The 24,609-nt window shown below is 36.6% G+C and overlaps 1 protein-coding gene across 1 annotated transcript in view; it reads right to left on the bottom strand.

The window, feature by feature from the left end:
* Positions 1-24,609, bottom strand: part of Elk (Eag-like K[+] channel) — a 520,200-nt gene that overhangs the window by 19,204 nt on the left and 476,387 nt on the right. Inside the window, exon 7 of the mRNA XM_071595144.1 lies at positions 18,063-18,226. Coding sequence (XP_071451245.1) covers positions 18,063-18,226 — 164 coding nt within the window. The remainder of the gene's footprint in view (positions 1-18,062; positions 18,227-24,609) is intronic.

Genomic DNA, 24,609 nt, shown 5'->3' with positions numbered 1-24,609 from the left:
ATCCTGTTTTAATTCAGTACTTAATTTCGTAATAAACTACACAATAAAATTGGAACGAATTGGAATTATTGGATTAAATGAGACTAAAGTCTATCTCTTAAAGTCATTACACCTATAACTACCTTGATGAGCCTTTTAAATATTGTTTACCAGCACTAACTGTTACTGATTGAGGAAACAGCATTATTTGCCAATTCGCGCCAAGAATTTGATGCCATATAGTTGCAGTAAAATTAATTTTAAGGCCAACCGTTATCAACTGGAAAATATGAAACTATAAAATATTATTGACAATTGAGACGCTAATAAAGGGTGAAAATTAATAGGCTTATTAACTAATATTTTTGGCCTCTTGTACCTGCTACTGAAATTACCTTGGTGAATGGATACTTTCAATTTACATTTCCATCGATAAATGAAATCATAAATTTTTGGGAATATTTTCTAATTAGAATTTAGAACATCTTTGACGCGATTATGTTCTTTATCAATATCAATATACGCTCGTAAAAGTCGCAATTGAGATCCTTCAACAAACTAAGAATGCCAACTACTAAAAAAAATTATATCCCAGATAATTATTCTTCGAGATTTTCGTTTTACACAAATAAAAAAAAAAAGACCTGACATATATAAATTTTAGTATATGGAGAGTGGTGGTTGGTTTAAACAGCCAAAACTAAATTCATGGATTTAATGTTTTTTAAACGAGCTTTAAACGGCGACAGGATTTATACATGTTGTTATTCTGGTGCTTGAAATACAGCACCCCAGGGATGTCTTTTCAAGCGCCTGAATAGAGACAAACAGCAAAACATTATTGTACAACGGGTTGCATGAAAGCACGGCGTTTAGTGTACTTCGGTTGCGGTTGGTATTGGTGGATGGTTCATGGCTGAAATATTCATATCATTCATTCAGTATTATTCATTCATTCAGTATTACTTAATAAAAGGAAGGAGTGCGAAATATACTATATAATTTGCTTTTAACGCTTAACGAGTAGATTTCCAAATTTTTTGTGCCGAAAAGTTTATTCATTGGTAGTGACTTTCGATTTTTACAGATTTTAATACAATATTAACAAAAAAGCATTTATTTCCGTCAATGTTTCATCCATCAATAAGCAATTATAGGTATTAGAGAAGAGTAGAAAACCAGAGGGAGGGAGGCAATATTTGTCATGAATACTCAATCTTGGCACGCTTGTTGCACTCTGATTAACAGAAGGACAATTCACTTTCATGTTCTCAATGGTTTTGCGACTGCAGTACATTTATTTAAATGTATAATCATTGAAGAGGTAAGTAACATTTTATTCGATAATTAAAAGTAAAAAATGAGAGGAAAATGCATGTGAAATTAAAATAAAAAGTTCTCGCAACATGATATAACCAAAATACCCAATGAAGATCATTACGCGTAAAAAAGATATCTTAAAAATGTGATAACATTATGGAGAGAAAGGTAACATGAGAACATGAGGAAATGAATACTTAAAGAGCTGAATGGAAAACGGGGAAAGAAAGATACAGGCGCCAGAAATCATTGTATATTTGATTGAGCCGTATTGATTAAGACTTTATTATAATACCATTGATTGAATTAGCTGCCAATAACGATTAAATATACTTGAAAAAATTAAATGATTGTATCGCAAGTTCCTTTTTTAAATTTCGGCTGTATGAGAGTCAGAATATTTTGACAGGCCATAAATAAACTAGAAGTCGACTGCTCTTTTCATCGGTTAAACTCGGGCATACTATTGAATTATTCATTGATAATTAGGGTGCATGTTCATTACCAAGGTTAGAGTAGCACTGGTCAAAAACGTGGAAGATAATTAAATTTGGATGGACCAGCAAAGAAATAATGTCCCTCTATATAGGTCAACGGTGACATTGATATCTGAGCTTCGGGCACATTTAGACTTTGAGACAAGTAATCAGATACGGATTCACAGAGTAGATACGGATTCACAGGTCTCTTAAGTAATTTAAGTGTATTTTGAGTAACAGAGGAAGGAGAGTAAATCTAAGAAGAAATACACTCTTTAGAGATTTCATCTATTTGACCGAGATAAATTGGAGCAGTCTATTATTAAATGCTGCCGACCAACTCTGAACAAGATTAAAGTTTTAACAATAGAGAAGACAGGATGTTTGAGATACCATAAAGTATAAGCAATAAATTTTAAAAATAAGGTACACTTTCAATTAATATTATTTCTAAATTTTATGTAAAAGAGTCGAAGAAAAAGCTTCGACAAAAATAAACTAAATTTTGTAGTACGTATCATTTATTAATCAGCATTTTGTTTACTATGTACATAGTAACATGGAAGTACGAGATTTTCCCTTTAAATGGAAGGGCCTGACTGTCAAGTATAATCTTTAAAAATTGTATTCTCTTATTTTCAAAGAGCATAATTTTTAGTCGAAATATTTCGGAAAATAATGCAAACGAAACGGAGACAAATTGAACAAAAAACGTCAAAAAAGGACAAAGGATGCTTTATTTTGTTTGAATCAGACCGAAAAGATGAAAAAAAACTTTTATTTCAGCAAAATTTTAACCAAAATTCTTATCCAGAATTAATAGAGTAACTTTTAAAAAAATTATTATTCCCAAATTTCGCAATTTCACTCACCGTATTAGCCAACCACTGTTACTTCTCAATATATTTATTTTACAAGAATAAAAGTACGACTCTTGTAGTGAATGATTCTTCTAATCAATGATTTTCCAAGGGCCGGGGTGAGAAAGAGAATTATTTAGACCAGGGTAATTTCCTTTCTCGCTCCGAAAACGGTAGATTGACCTCATTTCATCAAAACTCTTTGGCCCTTTTTCAAGAAAAAGTTTACAAGAATTAAAAGCCTTTTTGGATACATAATTTGTTTTTAATAACTCAACTTTGAGTTTTCTTTATTTAATTCAAAACATTTCTTATGTAGTTCAAACCTTCATAAAAGTTATTTGAAACCTTAACAACTTAATTGTATAAATTAGAATTTTTTCTCAAACTAATTAAAACACTTCGTGTAACAGATTTTTTCGAAAGATAAGAACAGCATTTTCGAGAATAAAAGTCTCTAGGGACTTAAACATAATACATGTTCACAGGACAGAATGTATATGAGATGAAACGAAGGCCACCAGTTTTCCAATTTTGCATATATGTTCCATGTATTACGCAGAGGGTTTGGCCAAAGTATGAATATTTACAATGATGACGCCTAGTTTCATGAATTTCTCGTACTCAAAAAAGCTACAGATGCGAAGTTTTTATGAAAATTCTAAGAGTCACTTTATAGGTTAAAATGTAAATACATGCATATATAAATAAAATTTCATGATCGTATTAGATCACATGATTAATTAGAACTGTACAATGCATGGTTAAATATTTACTCACATATTTATTGCACAAAAATGTAATTTTTTGTTCAATTTTTGATGTAATATCAAAGGAGAACAATTTAGAATAATTTGACTCTGTGTTCGCGTCAGCGGCAATCTTTGCAAGTTGAAACATTTTCAGTTCACTCACAGCAACGATGGGGGTAAAATGAGAAGCTGCATTGAAATTATGCTTTAACCTCAAGAGGTTCTCAATTGAGGTCTATGTGATGCAATAAGAAGCTCATAGAGAGGCTGTTATATCCAATAGCAGAGCTATCAATGATTTTAAATGTTTAAAGGGAGACAATACGTACATTTCAAAGGAAAGTGGACTCGGAGCTCCAATTACAGCCCTTAAGGTAAGGGGAATTTAAATTGCTGTTGCCATTTAAAGAGCAGATCTTCGAAGGACACTATCAGAAATATTGAAAATTTCATTTTTAATTCACCAACATGTTGGGAATAGAAAAATTACACATGAATTGTGTTAGTGCGCGGAGAGTTCTTGTGAAGACCTCAGCGAAATCACGATTATCTCACAAAAATCATTGTGAGACGTTATTTTCATCCTTTCCATGGTCTAGGCCTACACTCGTGAGATTTTTTTCTCTCCCGAAATTTGAAATAACTAATTTGTGGAAAGCGTTTTTTGTCATCTGAAGTAGGCGTGGGCGAATTGAACGTGTTTCAGGTTGTAACAGCCGGCACTGACGTGATACTGAAATCAAATCAATGAAACTTTGCCACATATTTAATACACATTAAAATAGCAATAAAACGTAAAATAAAATTTTTGTGCAATAAATTATGCGCCTAAAAAATGGTCACTTTTTATTGAACATTCTTCGCATGGAAAAGTTTACATCCAAGTGAATATTCAGTAGACCATTTTAATTTTAAAACGAAAAAAAAACCTTCAGCTTGCCTAAGGAACTGAAGTCTGTCGAATTACCCATTAAAGTATTTAGTAAATCAATGAAAAATTTATAGTTAGCAAATTTAAACGAGATTAAACAAATAAAAAGTATTGCGATGAGTAAACTTTTACTCGTGGGAAACATATCCAGTGAAGAGGATAGGCGCTTTAGGAAAGAGCAGCGATTTATCCTTTCGGGGGCTATTTTAAATTTTTCTCCGGGCGGATAGAGGACAAAATTTTTCAATATTGTCCAGCGTAAGGGTATGGTCTTCTTTTAATCCTCTGAAAAGTCGACCCGGTTGATTTAATGAAGAAAGGGAGCACTAGAAAAGTTAAAAAAAAACACAATAAAACGCCCAGGTAGAATGCTTTTACCTCCCGGATAAAAATAAACTTAATCAATACTTTACGTTCAGTAGTTGGATACTGCAGTACGTGCTTTCAAACGAAAATGTGGGATAGCTCTGGGCAATTACTACCTTGGAGCTATCGTTGACTAGAATGAGAAGATCCTTTTTCAAAATACTTTGCGAATTTTATAAGGACACTGTCACTATAAACCGTAAGCATTCGACTTTTCACTACCTTTTTGTGATAAGATAAATATAAATGTAAAACTCAGACTGGAGAAAATTTATTGAATATCAATTATCTACGAAATCAACTGACGAGAAAAAATTAGTTGCTCAAAGAAAGCAGTCAAAGATATGCAAAAGATATCTGAGAAAAATTCTGAGAAGCTATTCATGAGAATCGAAAAATCTTTAGGAAATAAACAATAAATATAGAAGAACAATATTGTTAAGAAATGAAGGAACCATTTCATTTGCTCTCATATGGTGGCAGTAAAAAGATTAATCACATTGTGTAATCGTTAATATACACATAGGTTCAGTGAAATACTATGAAAGTTTTATTTGGAAAAAGGTTAGACAAAGTTAAACCAATGATTGAGATCTTTTTTTATATAAAATCGCTACTTACCCGTTCAAAAAACGGGTAAGTAGTGTACTTACCCGTTATTTAAATCAATTATACAAATAAATCATTTTGATTAACTTCTCTATGAATTTCAGAGACTGATGACCTCTCGGGACTATCAAATGGGAGATAGTTCACGCGGACCAAGAAAAATTTGATAATGAATAACTGATCGTAGCACTCTACGATCAGTTATTCATTATGTTCGACTTCCACCACATTACGCCTGAAGCTACTCAATTTGAAAAATTTATATTTCTGTTTAATAGTTAACTATTGCCATAACTTACAATAATTTACGTTTTAAAGATATTAACAAATGATCAAATAGAAGAACTAAGGCTCTTAGAAAAATATTAAACTGGCTCGTCTATTCTTTCGATTCATAAATTAAGGTGCGCTGCAGCGGGGGAAAGGGACTAACAGACGGAATGAAATTTTGAAATAAAAAGACGTTTTACGACGGGCTGATATTCCTCGAAAAAAAGAACAATGAAAAATAGAAGAAGCGGAAACAATTTTCCACCAAAGATAAATGGATGGTAAATGTGTGCGGAGTGGAAGGAATTAAATATTCATATTTCTGATGAAAATTTCACGCGAAACAATGGAACAGTCAGAGTATATTTTGCTAAAAGGGAAAAGAAATAAAGTAACAGCCATGCAAAGATCTGTTTGCCGTCGTAATGGCATGTGTTAAGATGATTGTTAAGATGTATATAATTTTCTATTCTGCAGGTTTTTGTGGGATGGATCAGAGTTTGTCTCACTGTTCTCGTAAAAATAAATGAAGGAAAAATAATCTACATGAATAAAAAAACTACAACCAAGAAAACCGTCAATTTTGGTTCGTCCATTTATTGAATTGTGCACATTTGATATGAATATTTTTGTGTCACTTTTAGCATTTTGTATTTATTGCATTATTAAAATTTCATCTCCGCCTCTGCCGATATGTGGTGGGTTTTTAATTATTTCTTCTAAGCCAGCGGATATGAGAAAACAGAACCTCAGGTTGATCACTTTTGAAGCCATTAGCCATGTTTACACTATATTTATCATACTCGAGACTTCTCAATTTCAGTTTTTCTTAATTATCAGGCAAATATATCATTTCACCATTAGAATAAGTCAAAGTTGAGTATTTCTCCTTTAAAATTAACCCATGTCTTTAAGTGTCCACATTGTATTATATTGCGATCTCAATTATCCGCAGCATGCCTGCATGTGTGATGAATGACTTGAAATTAAAAAGGAAATACCATGCCCCCAGTTACAACGAAATGAAGATTTATCAAACGAGTAGATTTGGATTTGGAATCCTGGGTGGCTTCACTCCGCTACTGAAAAGCTATATGGTTCGATTCTCCGGATAAGAGCACTTTATCGAACGCCAGTGTATTTGACGTGGTTTTATGTCGAGGAAGGCAAGTACGTGGTGCCAAATGATAGTACAGGCGAAAGCCACTGAAAGAGCTGGAGTGTGCAGGGTGAAGAGAATGTTGATGGGGGGAGAGGCTGAGGAGATGAAGGGGGAAGGGGGAGGGGAGAGGTTGAAAGGGGGATTTGTGCGAGAAGGGACAGTTTGGCTCAGGGAACTCATGCATTCGATGCACGCTCGGCACGCTTGGCTGCTTAAGGTGCCCCGTCTCCTTTCCCCCACTCCCCTCCGCCCTGGAAGCCCTTGCATTCAACTCTCCGTCCCATTCTCCCTTCTATCCTTCCCTCGCTACCCTTCCAGCTCAAGCCTCTCCGTCCGCCTCATCCCTGGCGCGAACTTCTGTCGGAATCCCCGGAATATTCCTTCTCTCGTCGATCCCAAGTTTTCGAGTGGAAAGACGTGGCACTGTTGTCGAACTTAAAATACCTTGGCCACATGACCCAAGCAAGATACGTGTTTTTGTTGGAAATGCTGATTTACTTCTTTCTTTACAAATTTGATCCATACGTGGTATATGGAAAACTAAGATGGAGTCGAAATTTAATAGACTGAACATTAAAAAATTATAAATTATCACCACATGGGAAAGCATAATTTTTTTATCAAAAACAGGGTACATTCTATATCAGGTTTCTAATTAAACCACCGGAGTCACATTTAAATATTCCGATACTAAAGAGAAGAAATTTGTATCGCCGAAGGTAGCGTGCTTGGTGATAGTTTCAAGCGTGATCTTTCTGCATATGTATATCGCAAATGATATTTATGCGTCCGTCCAAGGGTGCAAAATTGGGGCTTCATTAATGAATATGAAAAAGCATGCCTCTCATTATATTTAGCCTCTCATTCTAACAGTCATTAAGAGAAAATAATTTTTTTTGAAGAAAAGCATAGATAATTTGGAACAAGTCCAATCCATAAGACACAAAATATTAGTGAGGTTCCAGTCCAAAGAATACATGTGCGAATAATGGATATTAAATATAATTTCTATTCAACTACAAAAACATGTATGTACTCGTATTTAGGTTTAAATATGGCTTGGAAATTCGCAATTGCATATGCGTCGAAATGTATTTATCCGGAATTTCTGCCGCAATGCCGATATATATTGCAACTGAAATCGGCGTGGGTCTCGGAGACCAATATGCAATATTCATTTTTGGGAACGGTTAGAAATTCTAAGAAAAGAGTTTCTCATGCTCAGTCGGTTTCCCTTCGGCATTACTCACTTCCAAAAAAACTTTTTTTACGACATTGCTCGACTGTTAACTATTACGTGATGCATCTGACGAATTTATCTCTTTCACAAATCTGGAGCAGAATACTGAGGGGGCCAGGCTGAGGCAATGCTCGTCATTCTGTATAAATAGCACTCCTCATCGTATGGAAACTGGCACTTTAAGTATATCGAGGATTGTGCATCCTCATGGGCGGACATAATTTCCTTCTTCAATTCATCACGATTCTGCTTTCGTGTCGTCCAAAATGTCCATTATCTTCCTCCCCCAACCCACTTACCCAAAATTCTCGATTCCGCCACGGCCTTAAACATCCCACTATCTCTCAATATATCCTATTTCAACTTTTCCAGCTTTCTTCGAATCTCCCCCTAGTAATCTCCTCTCTTCTTGCACAATATTCAAAACTTCGACGCTGGTCTTCTTCTACGTCCAACTTATTCATCCATTCTTCTCCATTCGCACATATCAAAAGCCTCCAATATAGGCCCTTTACCCAGCCTCAAATACCAGCTCTCGAATCCAAACAGCTCTGTGCTCCATATTAACATGTTTAATCTTTACATATAATAAATTTGAAACTCCAATAGCCGTAAACAGTTTACCTTTCTAAACAAAGTGAAAATGAAATTAATTGGCTAGCGCCACAAGTCAAAAAGGGGTAAAGGTAAAAAAGGATAATGAGGTAGGTAAAAGGGGTAAAAGGTAAAAAAGGAGAGGATAAGAAAGGTGAATACGAATACGCGTATTTTTTACGCGGTTTTTTATACGGTAGTTTACGGCTATTGGAGTTTCAAATTTATTATATATTACTAGCCGTAAGAGCTCATTCCTATCAATAATCTTTACATCTTCACATCTCATACCCGCTATCATTTCCATCTTGCAAATGCTTTTTTCCCAATTCAATTCCTCTCCAGTGCATTATCATGAGTGCAATAAATATTTAAATCTGAAACAAAAATTTAAGAACAATGCACTCCATTTGACTCAGCTCTTATCGATCGAAAAGTTTCGGAAATATGGACCGGGGTGGTGGAGACGGGGGAAGCAGAGACACGAGTGGACCTCGAAGGAAAATGCATTTGTTCCCTGGGGATATTTGAGAGGGAGAACGGTGGGTGTTTTTGTCGCGTCAGAAATGCGCGGAAAAAGGAACTGCAGCAGCTACATACGAGGGTCATCCGGAAAGTAGTACTCGTTCGTGCCGCATGAAGTGCTGACGACGCGAGTAGCCGCTGGACGAGGTCAGATAGCTTCAGTGGCTTGTCTGCCTTCTCTGAGCCAAGTTGCGTGACGCTAGCATTGCCTGTGTTGTTTCTGTGATTGTTTACAATGTTTAAAAAAATTGAGAACGCCGCCAGTTGTGAAGTGAGGGCAGTGATTAAATTCCTCAATGCAAGAAACGTTCGCCCATGTGATATTCATCGCCAATTAAAGGAGGTGTATGGAGACAATGTAATGGACGAGTCGTCTGTTCGGCGGTGGTGTCGCAACTTCAACATGGGGAGGGGGAACACACACGACGATGAGCGTTCGGAGAGACCGTCTGTCATTACAGACCAACTGGTGAGCTCAGTTGACGAATTCGTGAGGAACGATCGGCGCGTCACAATTGATGACATCTGTGAGCATTTTCCCAATGTTTCTCGAACAATTGTTCATGAAATTGTTAAACACCATCTGCATTATGCAAAAATTTGTGCAAGATGGGTCCCTCGCGTATCTCAATGAGCTGGCGGCGAAGGACTATGCAGCAGGAATACAGAAACTTGTCACACGTTATGACAAATGCCTTAATTTGCTTGGAGATTATGTTGAGAAGTAGTTTAAAGTATCCTCTTTCAAATAAAATTTTTTATGTTTGTTAATATTTACTTTTGTGTCTTTATTTCACGAACGGGTACTACTTTCCGGATGACCCTCGTATTTTGGGAAACGAACAAGCAAGGAAAGGGACGGCTGAAACGCAATCATCGATTGGACGAGTGCATGTACAATGAATAGACTGTCTAACAATTAGTAACCTAGAGTCTATTCGAATCGTATCGTCGAGTTAAGGTTGAAACGAATGATAACAAGCTTCTAACCGGGAAATTAGATTAAATTGGGTTAGGATGCAGATTAGTATTTTCTTCCCAATGGAGGGATCAGGACAAAGTCTCAATTCTGAGTCGAAGTCTTATACTCTTTGAAAGTAATATTCAAGTTGATACAATATTCCTAGATTTTAAAAAGCTTTCGATAAAGTCCCTCATTGCAAGTTAATCGTGAAGCTGGAAACTTATGGAATACACGAGAGTACTCGTATGCTGGATTAGACAATTCTTAAGATATCGCGATCAGACAGTCGTCCTGGACGGTGTATCATCCGATATTGTTAAGGTCACGTCGGGTGTACAAGGAAGTGTCATAGGCTCCTTCTTGTTCCCTACCTACATAAATGACCTCAGTACCATGGTTAATACCAAGCTCCGTCTTTTTGCCGACAATGCAGTGATTTATGGGAATATTCGAAGTCGCGTTAGCTAACGACCTAGATGCAATTCAGATTTGGTGCGATACATGGCAATTGGAATTAAATTTGAAAAAATTCGCAGCAATAAATGTTTGGGAAATTTCCTCCTGTTTAGCTGCAAAGCGAAATAAACCGAAATCACGACGTTAGATTCCTTTAAATACTTGGGTGTAACAATTACTCACGATCTGTTCTGGGGAAAGTACAGACGAGAAATATGCGGCCGTGCTAATAAAAAATTGGGATTTGTAAAAAGAGTGCTAGGTAAATGTGACGAAAAAGTGAAGGAACAATGCTTTTTTTTGTCCTAGTCAGGCCCCACCTAGAGTATGCTGCCAGTATATGGGATCCTTAAACGATAAATTTGATTTCGGAATTAGATCGAGTTCAGCGGAGGGGGGCTAGATTTGTCAAACGTTGCTATGACCAACGCAGTAGCGTAACTACTTTGCTAGAAAATTTTGGTTGGGATTCTCTTAAACAGGGGCATTTACAATATAGAAAACTTACTTAAAACATTTAAAGATGGGTCCTTTTCCGATGACATCAAGAACATAATACGAACCCCAACGTATTGCGGTCGGAGGGATCACGAATATAAGACTACAGAAATAGACTGCAAGACTAACAGGTTTAAAATCTCATTTTTCCAAGAACAATAAGAGACCAGAATGCTTGCATTCGAAATCCCCCTGGAGTCACTTAGACACAAAAAATATTAACCTACAAGGTTAAGACTGCGCATGATCATGTGCAGTCCCAACCTTGTAGGTCAGTACTTCTATTTGTACTTAATACTATCCTCTAACCCCCTCATCCCTTACTCTCTCTTCCTGGTGCTGCACCCCCTGCCACACAGCTTTTTTGTGGCTCGCAGAGTATTGATGTAGATGTAGGAATAAAATAAACTGACATCAATTCAGGGCCGTCTAACAATGTGCTGGTGTGTTTCACCTTTACTTTTGAATGATTTTCGGATTGTGTCGAAAAGTGTCGAGAATGCCAATAAAATTGATTTTTCTCGTTAATTTCAATAGTTTAAAAATGCCTATTGAGTGTGAACCATTCATAACGTCTTCTTTATTCTTAAAAGGCAAAATCCATGACGGAAGACCAAATGGAAAATACATAGACCAAATAAACGGATATTTCCCGGAGTGGGAAGAAAGAAATAGAGGGCTCCAGCCAAAGAATCTTCCGATGTTTACGATACACAATAAATCCTTATTTGAATCAAGAACTGATATTTTTGTTTTTCATTTTCCAATATTCGTTTTTTATGACAGAGTTTGTATACTCTTTTGGTATTCTTCTCACTCCTTTTTTCCTCAATTATCGATCATAGACTCTCAGTTTTTTTGGTTCTGGAACTTATTAATTCCACAAATACTTTTGCAAAAGATTTACGCTAATTTTACTTACTCTAAATGAATTGCTCAATTTTTCTTTTCATTTTGGTAATTTAATTCTCTTCAAATGTGATCTCCTGCCTTTTCAATTACCCCTGACCCTTTAGTGTCAGCTTTCATCATTTTTGTCTCCCTTATGTCTCTTTATGTCGCCCTTTTTATGCCTTCATTAATTAATCACATATTCGTACAATTGTTTTCCATCTCTTCACCTCTCCCATATTTCTTTACCATTTTCAAAATATCATACCATTATATATTTTTTCTCTCTTTTTCTTCAAATTTATTTCACCGGGAATCCATATTTTTTTATTTTTCACTTCTATAAGTAGAGTTTTTCAAAGGACTTATATTTATAACTTATAATAATTTTTTATCCAGCAGGTATCCTTGCTGATACAAGGACAAACATTGGAATTCTATATCCTTTTCCTTTCCCTCCCTGGATAGTGCTAAGCTGAGGAGAAATTATTTGGAATCTTCTCTGCAAATATGTATTTTTCTATGTGTATATTTAGGAGGTGATCCTGAAAAACAATATTCGCCAGCAAAATACTATTGTTATCGCCAAAATCAGTTAATCTTTCTTCTTTGCTTCTGCCTTAACAGTTGCCCAGCGGGGCCGAATCCCGAAATGTTGGCCAAATAAACTTAGTTTCCAGTAAATATTGAAATTCTGGGATTTTCGAGGCCGCTGATGATAAATTCAAAGTCAAGATTAATGTAAACAGAATAGCAAATTCTGTACGGCGACTACATATTTTAATAATGTATCAGTTAGAAAAAAAGCTTTAAGCCAATTTCCAAACTCATAATCAGGTGATATGTGCGTCGAAATGATCCGTTTTAACTAGAGAAATCAATGATTAAATTAAGTTTTAATTCAGAAATAAGTTGGCTACTAATGTCTCAGTCTCTGGTGGAATTTTTGTTGATATTAGCTACTACTACCTACTAGTACTACTATCATAGCATTGTTATTAATAAATGCCCAGTAAGACAATGAACTTTTAGTTGCTACTATCGCTAGCACTTCATTTAATGCTTCAACTATACGACGAGCAGAGTGTTCCAGAGTGTGCTACCTATCTTCAACGCCGAGATCAAGTAAGCGTTTAAGTTTAACGACCAGGAACGCATGTTTGCCAGTTCAATTGATCTACTTTGTAGGGGGAATATTGGCTAGGGTTTTAATGATTATTCCCTTCCGCTAGCTAGCATAGACAGTGCCAACATAGTAGCCCTATGTTCTCTCCTCCAAATTCCTCTCTGGATTTTGAGAATTTATCTGCCTCTAAAAATTACTTTCAATACGTGCTAACTAATTTAAGTAGCATAATTAAGTTCAAACCAATGAATCATATGGAAAAATAACTATTTCCAAAACACGGTTCTTTCAAAGCATAACCTATTATTGTCCTTTTTTAAATATTAAGAACACAGAGGATCAAATACCATCAGTGTCGAAAAAGATTGACCAATTTAACCAGCATCAGCTCATAACTCAGCACTGTCTGATGAAACGATGGACGAAGCATATATTTCAAACATATTTTTCAAAGATATGGTTAAATGTGGGAAAATATTTTACATTTTCAGTTATTTCATCTACATCTAGTTACTATACTCTACTATTTGACCACGGATGTTTTTCACAGACATTTAACAACGACGAAAAAATAAACGCAGGTAAACGAATTTCAAATATTGAATATTATTTTACATACCTCCTCGTTCTTACATTAATTTTCGTAATCTCGATATCTACTAAAAATGAGCTTCCGCGACTCACGCTCTGGATTTCAATTTTAAGAGCCATTCGAAAATTAAATAGGCCACTGACATAGCATGTCTTCATTTTTCAAAGAAACTTTAAAATTTTGCACATGCAGTGCTAATACTGTAATAAATACATTTTTAATCGTTTTTTCATTGCGAGAAAATGGGCAAATGACTTTGCAAAGACGTATATAACTACCCATAAAAACGGACTAATGAAAATGCCACCACGGACGTTATTTTTATATCAGTCTTTTCCGGCAGGTGATAAAATTTACACCAAAAGCCGCAATAGCTCGCTGCCGAACACCGTTACAATCTGTCCACAGCTGGATGAGTCGGTCTGGATGAGCTCCAAACGTTGGAAAAGAGTTAAGACCTATAAAAAAATAAAAGGAGCAGACAGAACTCGTCATATTGCGCTGTAAAACCTTTCGGACCATCCCGATCACGCATGGAGAAGCAATCGATCAGGGCGACTCATAAGGCGAGATAGCTTGCCTAAGTCTCATTTCAAATCTCGTCTGGTTACGTTTGATCAAGATTTACGTTGATGAGAAATGTACCACCGTTGGAGATTTGCAGTTTACATTACGAACGATTACGTAGAATCCAATTCATACAATTTAAGTATTTTTATAAGACGTGAATGAACCCTTCCAGGTTTTTCTTTATTTGACCTAAATTATTATTAATACCAAATAGATTACCATTCTTGTAATCAAATATGATTTGAGGTTTGAATCGTTCTACCATGGGAACCATCATGCCGTGGATGTTGCAATAAAGTGGAATTTCCTTCCCTGACTTTAAATTAGACTTCAAGCTTTAAAAACGTTATTAGAGAAAGCTTTTTTTATCTGTTTAAGCTTCTCCCATTCCCACGTTTATTATCCAACGAAGTTGTTCCTCCACCAACTTAAAATCAACCAAAAATGTTTACCTCTTCATAACCGAAAAAAACTCATATGTTCCTCATCTCGATTACATTAGCCATGCTTGCCATTATTTAACAGACAAGCTTAGCCAAAAACTTGCCACCTCCTAAAATTCCGCCAAACGATTGTCTTCAATTGACAGAAACTTAATTTTATCTAACTTTAGAATTTATAATTTTTCATTCATTAGGAGGTGGTTAAGTTATTCAAAATTGTCATTTAAATTGAGTAACTATGTTTGTGTTTTTGTATTTCTACGTTCATTTTTGCGTGTTCTTACTTGAAGGAGACGATTGTAAGTTCAGGAGCAAAAAATTCAATTCTATCCACAAATAAGAAATGTCATGTGTATAAAACGTCTGATTGAACCGATGCATATTAATTCTAATACGAATATTATTCAAAATATCAACCTGAAAAGCAAATTTTAACCTTTTAGACTCTCACGTATAAACTTCCTCAAACCACTATCGATCACAACCCGCTAATCGTGCTGCTGACAGGACGACACTCCCCAAGGCAGTTTGCCTTTGTACATCACAGCCTAATTTCACTGCTCAGTTTCGAACGTCATTTAAAGGATTTTGAATGAAATGTATTGATGCTCAATTGACAAATTTGAGGATGGGCGCAGGGTTATTGTAGGTTATAGTGTTGCAATGTTATTAGCAATATAACTGGGTTGGGAGGCATTCGTTCGTTTCTCCACTGTGGACGCATATATGTATTTTGTGAACCGTGAGCTTTGAAAACTGACAGTCCATAAAATTTTCCAGAGTGCAACCTTTAGTTTAAAAGGATTTTAAGGAAACTTATGCCCTAAAGGAGCTACTTCATAGCACGCGTTCGAAATCAAATCTCCTATTAACAAACTACATTTCAACAAGCGTTCCCAACCTCAATGTAATAACACTCTAAATTCATTCCATTTGGGAAGAAAAATTGGGATTGCGTGCGCTGTTTTATGCGCCTACGGACTAGCGGAGCGAGAAATACATTCTCTGGACCGCTGAGAATTGGGAGGATGAGTTCCTTCCGGGAGACTACAATGAAGACTTCTGAAAGAAAATGGGACTGTTACACCATTCACTCTCTGATTACTCTCGGCGAGCACGCGATGCGTGTAATGGACCGAAGGAGTGGCGTTGGCGAGAAATGAACAGATTAGCCCGGAGGATGTGGACGCGAGATTTGCTCGGTGCGAGTGGGAATCGGCGAAGTAATGGATCGCGAGGGTAGTTTTGCAAATTGTTGGAGAATTGGAAAGAGAGATTTGTGGATGACGTCGAGGATCTTCAATTACTGGAGGACGCGGAAATGGCAACGCATTGCATCCACGTAGGACTCGGTACGCAATCTGGGTCAAATTTTGCCAGAAATCGTTAATGCTGTATCTGAGAGATTACGAAACATATATGCGCCAAGGTTCCATAATCCTGTCGGCACACTCACAGCTGCTACATCCGTAGTATATGTACTATCAACAGTTTAATTTTGATATGTCAACCAACAATTTCTTAGGTATTTGAACAGGCCCCAAGAGGCATCATAATGCTAAATAACGTATTGTTAATTATCGTATACCTCCTAAATCATGATTGTAAAAAGTACACGTTGACCAAGCAGCCTTTTCTCGTCCAACACAATATTTACAACAGGCAACCAGTTAAGCAAAATTATGTTCCAATGCAACAATTTCAGAGTGTAAAATTTTACACTCTGAAATTGTTGCATTGAAATGCTCATCAGCGGATAGCGAAAAGTTACTGTCGCGGCATCTCCCGCAGTTTCTTTGGAATTTAAAATTATGTCATATAATTGCGAGGACGCTCAGGCGGAAATAGTAGGTATGATTTGGTATTAGGCATTTCCGAACGAATTTACTTGAGACGAACACTTACTGATTAGGATTCTCACTCATGAAAAATAAACCCGAGGAGGTTGCATAGTTAAGGAAGATATTGCTTATTATTCTTAATTTTCTTAGGGTTCTACAAAGGGGTAAAATAAATTTGACTAATGATAGAAACTTTGCTTTAAATGCTTTGTATACTTTGAACAGTATTAAAAAATACTTTCAACACTGACAGCAGTTTTAAATATTTAAAAGTTGTTTTTTTTGCTTCTCGAAGAATCATGGACGGACATGTAGCTATGAGGATGGGACAGTATTAGTTCTCTTTTTGGAGATCCGATGACATAAAATAGGAATACGTCTTTGCTCTGCGTTTAGGGGTAAAACAGAAGGTACCTTATTGGGGACATGCAACGAAGATTTGGTAATCCATTCGAAATCGACATAAATACCCCGCGATCCACCGGAAAGGTGGGTGACAGGGGGTCCCAGCACCAGGTGGGAAGGGTGTGTGATATGGGAGGATAAAGGAGAGGAAGATAAAATGGAAAAATATTCGTTGAAAACTATCAAATAACGTGCAAATTAGAATACATACTGGAGGAAGACTTGATTCAAAACAAGGGTTAGGGGCAGAGCGTTCGGCTACTGACCGGAGGCCCCGAGTTTGATTTCAGCTAATGCATTTGGGCTCCTTCAACTCTTTCCAAGCTGTGCTTTCTTAACGAACAAATGGTCTTACGTAGATGATTGAACTTAGCATGCATCCAAAAATGGCATCTTGAAGGAACAATTACCTTATTACGTGGCATAAAATAATTTCTAGTTTTGATGAAATCATATATTGACTGCTCTGAGTAGGTTATCATTTCAAATTATTATTGCCACCATAATAAGTCATCCACGACTTCCCAAAAAATAAATGGGCCAGGAAGTAAGCTGGTAAGTAGGTGAATAAGTAGGTCGGTAAGTAAAACTATGTGATGGGACTGGGACTGAAAGGTAGCTAATTTAGAGAAAAATTAAAAGAATAGATCAAAATATGTGACCTAATTTTTCTCAAATGACAAGCGTTTGCGTGAATTATAAGATGATATGTCATTCATAGCATACAATGTTACAACAGCATTGCACATCCCCGCAATTTGAAGAACAAAATATGAATCGAAAGTTGCTTCTTGATGAAAAAAGGAACGCATTATTTTTTAGAATTAATCATTTTTATATTTGAACTCATCCGATAAGAAATAATATATATTGTGAAAATTAAAAACTGCATTATTCTTTGATACGTGTTTACAATTCCTAGTGCCAGACGTGCTGAAGAGAGTACCATGATTTACTACTTTCTCCTCGAATGTATTCTCCACGCCACGGCAAGCTTTGAGATCTGGAAGTTCCATAGAGTGCGCTCTTATGACAGGCTACGTATGAATTTCGAGTCCTATGAAACGTTCATTGGAACTCAACAGAATCTCAAGCACTCGCTTTCGCCAGCATTAATTTCATAAGGCTCAGCCCATTCATGAGCTGACACTACGCAGTGGGTACATAAAATAAATGAAACAAGACTAACCTCTCCACCATATAGATCGGATGCATAGAGAAGGTCGAAGGGTAGGGCTGCCAAAAGGTCGACCAGGAACCATCCACGGACGTAGTGCAGCGCAATGGAGCGGCCGTCAGACACAACTTCGCCCTTGCCGCTAACGTATGTGGTCCTGAAGTTAAGTATTATATCTGAAAAGAGAAAAAAAATCATCGATAAGGAAACGATAAGACAAGTTATTCCTCATTTTAATTGATGGAAGGTTTGGGATTTTTATAAAGTTTTGTAGATTTCAGGAAAATATTTTACCGATACGACTGTTTTAATCACGAAGGCTCACTTTCCTAACTTTCATACCCTTCTCCACCACCCACACCTAACTCCGAAAGCTTTTTTCCATCCCCACTCCCTGGCCACCCCTTCCTACCTTCTCTTTCCCCTCCAACACCCCATCACATAACCCAACATTAGCATTATATACGTCATGCCTCTATTCCTCGTATGAAACTTTGTACCCGAAGACGACATTAATGAGACCGAACTGGTCGCATCGCAATAAAAATTTTCTTGAAATATTCAACATTTTATTAAATTATCAATTTGAGATATAATAATATTTTACCAGAGACTACGGAATTTATTTAATTATTCCATAGTAACTGATGAACTAACTTTTATACGATTCTTATAAAACGAAACTTTTATTTGGACATACCAACTAGAAGCAACCATACTTCCACAAAGACGGTATACTACTTTGTGTCTTTGTTTGTCCATAAAATCTTAATATTAATTCCACCACGGTGTTTTTTAGTTTCAATTGACTTGCACATGTGTGAAATTGGGATAGTTTTCCTGCATCCCTTACTTCGACTAAAACACAATGATGAATTATTAGCACTTCCATTATTTTTGCAAATCAAAATTAGTAGAAATGAATATCTTTAAAAGTGAAAAGATAAAGCACGAGTACATACGAATGGGGAATGAGCTAAGGGAGCGACACTTCTGCGATGCAAAATGTGGTAAGTTTCAAATGGGTTTTCTGGGCTAAATGTTCCACTGAGTTTTAAACTTTGAAATAGAGTCCAAAGTTATGAGTAAAACCCTATTAAGGGTCAAAAGTGTTTCGCCGACGTGTGTTGCGTAAAACACTCGCACACAATAGATAAAAAAAGCTCGGTAAATGGTTGAACATTAATCTAACCACATCATGCAAAAATAGAGTTGATGGGTTCACTCATTCACCTAGCTCAAAGACGAATCCTTGCATTTTAAAGTGAGGCATGCCTTGGTGAAACAGCAGAGTGATAGGCGGAGGAATTGAGAGAGAAAAGGCCCCGGGGATATCGATGCCAGACTGTATATCATCGGACTAATACTCCGAAACGTCCCGCAGGTAATTAAGCCTCCATCGTGAAGCACGCGCGTTTCGTGATGTGTATTAGCCACAAACGTTGTCTCGGGGGTTTATTTTTATAATGACGGAAAAAATGACCGATATACATTCTGCTTTGATGAATGGAATGGATTGGCTGTTATTGGATGCGTCGTCGTGATTAAGGGGGACATGCAAAAAAAAGAAGAAGAAGAGGGTACAAACCTCCATGAACGTGAAATTGTATCCCCATGATCAATGATCTATCGATTGATCGCCCACAAAAGTCGTCAAAAAAACAATTACAAACCATAGAGGATTAATATCCAGAGATTTAAACGCTTTTTAAATTTCTAAAACGATAGGTGCAAAGCGTGGGGCTAAGAGTAAGGAAAGCTTTCTCATTAAGACTAATATGAATAAATTAGACAAATAATTTTCTACAACAATATCTATTAAAAAGCACGACTACATAATACATAAATGACGAAAGGAACGTGTTGTGTGAATTCAGGAATTTCATTTTAAGTTCGCAGTTCCGTATCCATTTCACCAATGATTAAATTTATTTTAATTTCAAGATACCATATTCAATAAACAGTTGACAACCACCACAGTTCAAAGGCCCGACGGTTTGGTTGCTTCCTTAATATTAAGCCCTATATGGTGTTTTGAGTTCACGCGTCAGGTTGGAGTAAACAGTTGCCTTTTCTGTTTTGCCTGGCACACCTGTGTCTCTTGAAAGTTAATAATTGACAACATTCATCAAGTGTTATAAGGTAACTAAGATGGCATGGGGGATGAAGGGTGATCGTTGAAAAAAAATTAACCGTGAGAACTAAGTGAAAAACAACATGAGTGAATCAGAGCACTTATCGCGAGCAACCTTTTACTAAATTTTGATCGCTTCGTGGAAACCGTTAAAAATGATATGATGAAGGTTGATGTAAATTGGAAAATTACCAGAATTAGAGGGGTGCTAATTGAAGAAAAGATACTTCAGAAATGCAAGCTAGAAAATAATAGGTTTAATCGATATTAGAGAGGTAATAAAACTGTATTTCAAATCAAACCTGTAGGCTTTCAACCGTGGCCGGTTAAGAGAACGAGAAAACGTAAACCTAAATGGGAAGTGAGAGAAAATAGAAAGGTGGGTAAAGGTCCCTCGACAGAAATTTTAGACAGGATGACAAAGAAAATTAAGTGATTTGAATTTAATTATTTATTTAATTTTTCATTTATTTGTGTTCCCTGAAAGCCACCTCTAGGGTGTGTGGCAGGGGGTTAGTGCATACCAGAATTATTTTACCCGAACATGACCCTACCGCAGTCGGGTAATGTTACTATCATCCTTTATCGTTCGTGGAAAAAATTGGCATATTAAATCTATCTCTCCTACGCTTAATCTCTCTAATTTTGTTGACATGATCTCTCCTACTGTAGTACGGTAGGTGAGAACAGAGAGCTCACCTAATGATACTTCCTATACGATATGCGAAATCCATTCTCTATGCCACCAGTGGTATCCCAGAAAAATGTGGTTCGCGAAAAACTACAAAATTTCTGTTCCCTAAGGCGTCCCTGGGAATCGAACCCCGACTCTTGGGTCAGTGGACCAACGCTCTAACTACTTGACTACCATGTCCGGAATTTTCACAGGAAATTTACATATTACAACGCCATGAGAAATTATGGAATTACGAAAGAGTTCATTAGTGTCACAAAAATACCCTCAAGGACTAAATGTACAGCCAAAGTATAAGCATCAATTAAATTAAAGGGAGATTAAGGTCTGAGTCAGGTTACAGTAAAGATGGGGAGGAAAGGATTACGAGAAGACTCCATACAAAAACAGGCCAGAGAGATAACTAAAGAGGGTCTGGGCAAACAAAGAACTGGGTGTGGTGGCCGGAATACAAGTAAAGTTTGCTTCAATCAGACGTGCGTAGATCACCTGTAGTACATTGAGGACGGAAGGGTCGCAGAATAACTCCTAACGGGAAAGTTCAGGTGTAAATTTTGAATAGGAGGGTAAATATTACGTTGCTGTGATGAAAGTGTTGATGGTATTCCGATAAAGGCGTAATACAGTAGGGGACCAAGAGGGAAACGTGAGCGGCTTTGAGATCTAGGATAAGAATTGCCTTGCATGGGCTGTAACGTGGAACTAAGTTAGCAATAGAGGAACACAATAAAAAGTAATGCCGATTAAAAAGGAATATAAAACCATAAAAATATAATGTTGCTGCTTGTCCCAAGTCAGGAGGGCCCATCATAACCGCTCCAAACTGTTCATCCTATACACGAGTGAACTCGTATAAACAGGGTTCCTTAGGGGGAACAGGAGGATTAAAGCAATTTCAGTTTTTTCACAAATGCTAACTGCTTACACGCATGTTAATTTGCGCCTACCTAATAATTAACCTTACAAGATGCATGGTGACACTAAGAAAGCAGCCAAAAGAAAAAGAAACCAACAATGTACTTCATCGGCGGCAAATTTGATGATACGAAATCTCATATGGCGGAAGTTTGCCCGAGATATCACTGAGATTTAATTTCAAGTGTTAAAAGTAGTTTTTTTTCAATAACAAGGACTTTATCTGAGATCATCAGTAAGATAGGAACATAAGTGGCCCATTGGATGTAGTTATATCACGATGAATTATCAGCAGGATATTTAATAAGCACTTGGCTTCCTTGCGAATCTCGAGGTAAGTCTTTCATGGCTCAACCATTACTTCCGAAATTTTCTGGAAATGGACTCCTCCTGTTATTTAGCGAGCGAAATGCGTCTAATACTAAAATCTTCCCCTCCCTCGCTGCAACAAAAAAAATATGGCAGGCAGTACAAATCGGTGCTTACATTCGTGGTGGGGCTAAGGGGGACGCCATCTGGTTTGCTCTTCCAGCACTAAAGTGCCTTTCGCCTACGTTCGAAGGAAAAAAAAATGGCTGGGCGAGAATAAGGACAGAGATAGAGCACGGATTAAGTGCTGTGGTGGAGTGGCGCGATATAGAGCCAAGCAAAATCTTGAGCGCCACTCTCGTACCATCGTTGTTGCATGGTTTTAGAGCTTTTTGAAAATATGAAACGTATTTCCTGAGCGCATTTGTCCTCAAAATCGTGCTACGAAACTCTAACCAAAAATACCAATCAACTTTAGCGCAATATCTCTAAGTGCTTAAAACGGGAAATTATGTGTTGCTTTAAATTTATTTATCCTCCTTGAATCTTGGATTCGCCTGCATTTCTAAGTAGTCATTTATAATATGAGAGACATTTTACTCTTATGAATTACCTAATGACTACGAGGCAGACGGCAGCAAATCAGGACGTACCGCACGATAACTAGTTTCTCCGAGGGCGATATTACCTAGAGAGGTTAAGTTGAAATGTATAATAAATCCATCGCAATTTTTTAAAACTCGAAGCCAGCAGTAATATCGCCTCAACCATTTTAAGAAAACCCAATTTCGTTGCCTAAATGATGATGAAGTTCATACACATTTTTCATAAAAAGGAATTCTCTACTGCAGGGATGGGCTCTAATTTTCTTTCGGAAATAAACAGCTCTGAGGAACATAGCGTTTTAGTCTATGTGTAGACGTATTTATGTTATGCCTTACGCATTTAATCCTTACGCCTTCGGCCTTTTTGAACTTTGCGATGAAGCATTCCTTGCAATGAATCACGAAAAGAGTATTCACACTCATTGAAATGGAGGAAGTGTAAACATTTAGATATACAGGTAGAACAAAATAAATACATTAATAAGTGATTTCATTAAGTTTTCCAGATTTTCTAGAGAACCAATCTGCTAACATCAATATGATTGATTTGCAATGTGACGCCAAAGTCTCAAAAAACTGCGAAATAACATCTGAAAAGGAAATTGTGGAAATAATACATGGCGGGTACGTAACTCGTATACGTAGTTATTCACGAAAAAATCCAAACTAATAACTCTTTATCAGATTTTATTAATATTTCCATCTTATAAATTTAACAAATAAATTCTGTAATTGGACCATGAAAAAATCTTTTCCAAATAAAATCATAAACATAAAGGACGAAGGTTTGCAAATATTTAACAGCGTAACTTACATTATTAAGCCTTAGTTCGTCAGAAACAAAAAAGGGCAACTTTATATATTTTCGACAATTTATCGAATGAAGGAATTATTAGAAGAAAGAAATGTAGAGAAGTTAGTAGTTAATAAGAGAACGGAGTTTTTTGTAACATGGCAGCGTTTAAATACCTTACATGTGATGACATAGTGTCATTTTTGATAATTTAAAATATTGACGAGTGCCGAGGTGGCTTAAATTATACCCTAAAAATTAAAAAAAAATTAATCATCTTTTCATCTTCAAATCATAAAATAAACCTCATCAAATTAAAATTCATGAAAAACTGTTTTAAAATATCACAGAAAATAAGGAGAGATTTGAACCGATGAAATCAACCAAGAGAATTTGAGAAAAATATTTTCAAAAGGAAATGGCCTATGATTTCTGGCTAGGCTCTCTGGGGTTTCATAGTTGCAAATAAAATGCTTAGTAGTTTTCCACATGAATTTATTTCATATTTTCGACCAAGTCAACGTGCACACATTTGTTTTAAAAATTAAATAAATAGGCCGAAACCAAAGTCGAAAATATATGAAAAATTTTGTATCTTTTTAATTCATATTGAATTATCAAATGGTTGGCAAATGGCACAGCACATGTCTATTGTCAATACGTGTCCCGGAAGAACGGATTAAAAATGTCGCATAAGAGCTTCAATCAGTATCCATGGCTACCTCTGAGTGGAATATCGAACAAAGGGCCAAATTTCATTCGGTAAAGGTATTACAACCCACAATATTAAATAAACTGAGCCGCTACTAACATTTCCACATGATTTGTATATTTCCGTTCCCGTCCCCAAGGCTGTGAGGGGCGTGCACCATCCTTCAATCGCAGAGGATTTAGGTTGCGGCTCGTAATAAAAACTTGAGCCATACCGCCATATCAAAGTTCACAACGGCATGGCTTATGACTGCGTTCCCCACGCTCGGTCGCGGAGGGAGGTAGGGGATCCCCGCGAAATGCGTAATTTATCGCTGCGCAAATGTAGGTCGTTAAAGTGACCGCGTAGCACAAATCAGATGGTCGGTCTGGACCGGATATCTGTCCGCGACTCACTC

Source organism: Hetaerina americana, unplaced genomic scaffold (genome assembly GCF_022747635.1).
Source record: "Hetaerina americana unplaced genomic scaffold, ioHetAmer1.1.p SCAF_7, whole genome shotgun sequence".
Taxonomy (NCBI): domain Eukaryota; kingdom Metazoa; phylum Arthropoda; class Insecta; order Odonata; family Calopterygidae; genus Hetaerina; species Hetaerina americana.
This window is presented reverse-complemented; position numbering and strand designations above follow the sequence as displayed.